General features: G+C 34.4%; 1 protein-coding gene across 1 annotated transcript; it reads right to left on the bottom strand.

The window, feature by feature from the left end:
• Positions 1–537: 537 nt before the first annotated feature.
• Positions 538–1,903, bottom strand: LOC118199560 (uncharacterized). Its single transcript, XM_085821363.1, has 4 exons — positions 1,530–1,903; positions 1,136–1,441; positions 917–1,014; positions 538–571 (listed from the first exon to the last, which is right to left on the bottom strand). Exons 1-4 carry the CDS (start codon positions 1,659–1,661, stop codon positions 538–540), a joined length of 570 nt encoding a protein of 189 aa, XP_085677489.1. The 5' UTR covers positions 1,662–1,903.
• Positions 1,904–4,713: the final 2,810 nt, after the last annotated feature.

Raw genomic sequence — 4,713 nt, 5'->3', positions numbered from 1 at the left:
GTTTGTAAAATACCAAAAGGGGTCTACTCCTGTAATTTCTAAAAACTGATTTCTAAATTCAACGCAACATCTACGAAGGATATCAACATCTGATCTGAAAACGAAAAGAGTAAATAAATAAATAAAACATGGTACCAAAAAAAATACACCTAAAAGACGGATCATAATGAAGGATTAGAAATAGATTGTTGATACAAACCGGCAATACGTGAGAATTTCTTCTTGGAAATCAAATATATCCTTCTCGTGTTCTTTATGCCATTCCAAAAAGGAGGTTCGCACCGCACTAGTCATACAATCAGGATTGTAGTACTTAGGCTCAGGTAAAAATCCCACATAATTTTGATTTTCTTTCTTGTTGAAAAGGTGCGGAAAATATCCTTTTTTTAGTTCTGTAAGGCCGAAACAAGCAGGCAGCTTTGAGAGAGCCATCGGCAGGAAATTAAAAGAATCAATAAGTTTTATGTTGAGGGCGGTATGGGTGATTACCATCACTTTAGAGCCATTAGGGATTACTTCAGGTGCCGTACCCTGTTCTTAAAGCCATGCCATTATAAACTGACCGCCAAATCTGTAAAGAAAAAAAATTATTATATTTTAAAAAATGTATTATATTTAAAACAATAGCCCTATAATATATATATGCAGATTAAAAATAATAAGAATACATTTACCCCTTCATATTGTGTGCAATAACAGTGTAATTTTTGTGCACTGTTGTAAACAGCCAAGAGCAGAATTCATGACATGCTTCGTATCCTTTAAATATTTTCTCTGGGCCATCTTTGTACTGCGCTACAGCAAAGTTTACGATGATGATTGGTCAGTTTCGAAATCAAAGAAAATTAATTTATCGGATGGACTTTTCGCAGAAATGAGTTGTAAGAAACAATGATGTTCTGACGCTATAACATACTCTTTACACGAAGGGCATTTGATAGTCCCGAAACGATGTAAAATTTTAGGACACTGCCGTCGCATGATAACTTTTGAGCATTGTCTGCACTGATACATCTGTAATTAGGAAAAAAAAAGTAGAACAAAGATTTTTTAAAAATATATTTAGAAAAAAAAAAAAGGTTTTAAAAATGTAAGTATTAAAAACTTTTTTTTCCCCTAGTTGAGTAATACTTACCCTATCGTATACTGAATGCTCTTGTCTACCTGTGACGGCTTTATGCGCTGCAAAGCAGTCCTCAGATTGACAGAGGCGATCACAATCTTTACATCTTTTAGGCAATGCTGGAACGCATTGAAATCTTAGGCAGACATGGCACATATTGTCACACCTGTGATCTTCTGGACGGTCATATGGCTTTTCACAATTTTCGCAATAGTTTTTCGAACCATAAAAACCGTGTAAATTTGTAATGACATCAAAATGGCCATTGTGTTGCCACAAATTAATGCGACGAGTTCGATATCTTCCTTTATACGAGACCTAGAAATAAACAGTTTATAAATATAATTTCATTTTACAATTTTTTTTCAATTTAAGTAATTTTTTTTGTTTAAAATCTTTGGCTTACTTTATTTAAATTTTCACTGCTTATTACTACGATTTGTATATTTAGATGATTTTCAAATGTGCAGATTTCAGTGTATGTACAAGGACCAAGAGGAACTCCAGCACACTTGTGTAATTCTTGAGCTCGTAGCATTAGAACAGATCGTCTCCGATCCCGTAGAGAATTAAGCGCTGACTTGTCTTGCTCAAGATAAGCTAGGGCATATACGATTGCTTTTGCGCAACACAACCCTTCATCATCTGACGGGATGGAAAGGACAGAGCGTTTTTTAAGACGATCTACTTGAATGTTGATTATCTTTGCTCTACCTGCACCGATATCCCTGCGAATCGTGATCACATCTACTAGGAAGCCTGAATCCAGCCGAATTTCATCTTTTGACTACATAACTTTCATAATAACCGATAATACGGTCTCCACCGTCATGGAAGATACGGCAATAATTTTCGTAGACATGGGTTTATCCAATCCATCGGCTTGGATACACATTCGTATCCAATCTGTCGGCCTTAGATTTTCTGTTGACCGTTGATTTAATATTTCAAACAGCTGTCTAACAGATTCTGTTACGGCTAGAAGAGGCCTGTTGCGAATATTTTGAGGCAGACGATTCATATCAACACGTGCCTGGAAGGTTATTTCCTCGCCTTGATACTTTCGGTTACGACGCCGTGCCTTGAGTATAATAGCATTTTCCATCTGGAAAGAAAAGAACATAATTCAGTGTAAATGAAAATAAGCACACACGCAAACACACCATAAGCCCTAAAACAGGAGAAAAACTCACATTTACTGAAATGTCATGTTCCACATATGCAGGTCCTTTAGATGGAGCAGAAGGTTGAGTCTAAAACATGTATAGACATCACAGTGATATGAAAAACATAACAAACATAGAAAAACATAAAAAACATAGAAAAAATAATTCTCATATATATTTATATATATATTAAAAACTGATATTACCTCATATCCCGAGCCTACTTGATAGTAAAAAGGCAAAACCAAAGGATTCTCCAAAAATATCTGCGAAGTTTCACTTAAGAGCTAAAGAAAAGTAACAGTTGTGTTTAAAGAAATTTAGGTTCAGCTTATATAAAAAAATACAAAAAAAATTAATAACAGGAAAAAAAAAAATACGTACTTCATCTCCTGAATCACTGAAATAATTTTCAATGCCGTCAATAGGATTTTCGATGAATATTTGAGATGTTTCATTCAGGCACTAAATAAATTAAAAATAGTGAATAGTCTTTTTCTAGGTGGGGCAAAAAACTATATATTGTAAACATAAGCCTCAGAAGGAAATAAATAAAACTAGCTTACCTCATCATCAGAATCTCTTAAAAGCGCATGGAAATCCTCACACTACAAAATAATAGTATTTTTAATCATGTAAGTATTACAAACACATGGTCAAAGAACAATTGAAAATAATATGGCGATATAACTGTTTTGAAACGTTAATATTACAAACACGTGTTTCAACAAAACAGGGTAAAATATAATAAAAAAATCTAAGCCGTGTAAATAAAACACATAAATAAAATTTAGCTTACTTGATCATTAGAATCTCTTACAGATACATCGGAATCCTCACACTACAAAAAATTTTAATTGCGTGTCAGTATTACAGGCACGTGGTCAAAGAAAAAAAACAAAACACTAAAATAATAAAATTAAACACATAATAACCTTAATACATTTTATATATAAATAAAATAAAAATAAATTTTAAATATGAATACTTACTTGATCAAAAAAGGGTTCCAAAGAACGTTTACTGTTTCTTGAAGCCATTTTCGCAGATACGAAGAGAATTTCTTGTTTTTTCAAAAAGCGTGGTAACAAACTTCTAGAATTTAGCAAGTAATGAATTTCGGAGGCAATTCAGCGGTTGAAACTCGGCTCCGAACTTTTTACTTTGTCTGAATACGCGGATTGGTTAAGAGGGCATGACATCATTTTTCTGCTTTCTGATTGGTCCACAGAAATGTATTCGTTCACCTACGCGGATGTCTACACAAAGGGAGTGAAAAGGCAGACGCCATTTCCCAACCAAATCATGCACAAACATGATAAGGGTGACTTCATTTACCCACCAAGAAAATTCTTCAAAATGACGGCTATAGAGGAAATCCAAGATGGCGGAGCACGGAAGAACCTTATGCAGATAATTAAGAACCATATCAACCAAGGAATTGTGGGGTATCACTTAAAGACCTGGATGCGGTCCCCCTCAATCCCTTTTTATTAATTATTGGGTGGCAGCGAAGTCGTACCCCGTGAAAAGGAAATATATTACATTTTCATATTATTTTTTTACGATCCTGTTACTTTTAGATGATGTTCTGGACGCTAGATGGCGCCAGCAGTAACATAGCTTAAAGAAAATCAGTACAGATGTAAAAATATCATTTTAACTCTTTCCCTGCAGATAATAAATAATTTTAAAAAATTTCTTCCATTCGGAAATAATATCACCCACTTAGAAGAAAAAAATTCATTTGATAAATTGAAAATATTAATTAAAATTTAAGCACAAAATAATCTTTATAATATCTTAAAGAAGGTAATCAATGTTCGAAAAAAATTAAGAAATTAAAATATATGTCTTCTACCCCTCTTTCATCGTTTAAAAGAAACTTTTGGATCGGTAAACTCGTTGAAAGCTTTGCCTTTTTTTTTCTAAGTACGAATTTTTAGTCTTCTGTGGTAACAAAAGCGTGGCTCAGTGGTTAAAGCGCGTAGCTGGAGATCTCGACATCGTGGGTTCGAGCCCACGAAATTTTTGAAACTGTCATGAAGGGCAGCATAAATCACCGTACAAAACAAAATGGCCGATGTTCTCCAAAGACCACGTGATTAATAAATTAATTAGGTAAGTTAAATAATAATTAATTAAATCCTTCATAAATACTTACCGAATAATGAGTCATTCCAAAGGAACACCACGTGATCCAATATGGCGGGCGGACGTCACGTGATCCAACATGGCGGATGGAAGTCACGTGATCCAATATGGCGGAGGCCAGGCCCCCGTTGCGTCATCCTTTGTTCTATTACGTCATGGCGGCATCCATTTGCCGCATATAGTGGGGGGTATACTACTTCTCTGGTTATATATAAGTATTACGTTTATGTTTTGTATAGCAAGAAGCCCCCCAAAAAAGAATTATTTATT

The sequence above is a fragment of the Stegodyphus dumicola genome, chromosome 7 (genome assembly GCF_044657685.1).
Source record: "Stegodyphus dumicola isolate Sdum_Otavi_A_Nest chromosome 7, ASM4465768v1".
Classification (NCBI taxonomy): Eukaryota; Metazoa; Arthropoda; class Arachnida; order Araneae; family Eresidae; genus Stegodyphus; species Stegodyphus dumicola.
Note: the sequence above shows the minus strand (reverse complement) of the source record. Positions and strands in the feature narration are given on the sequence as shown.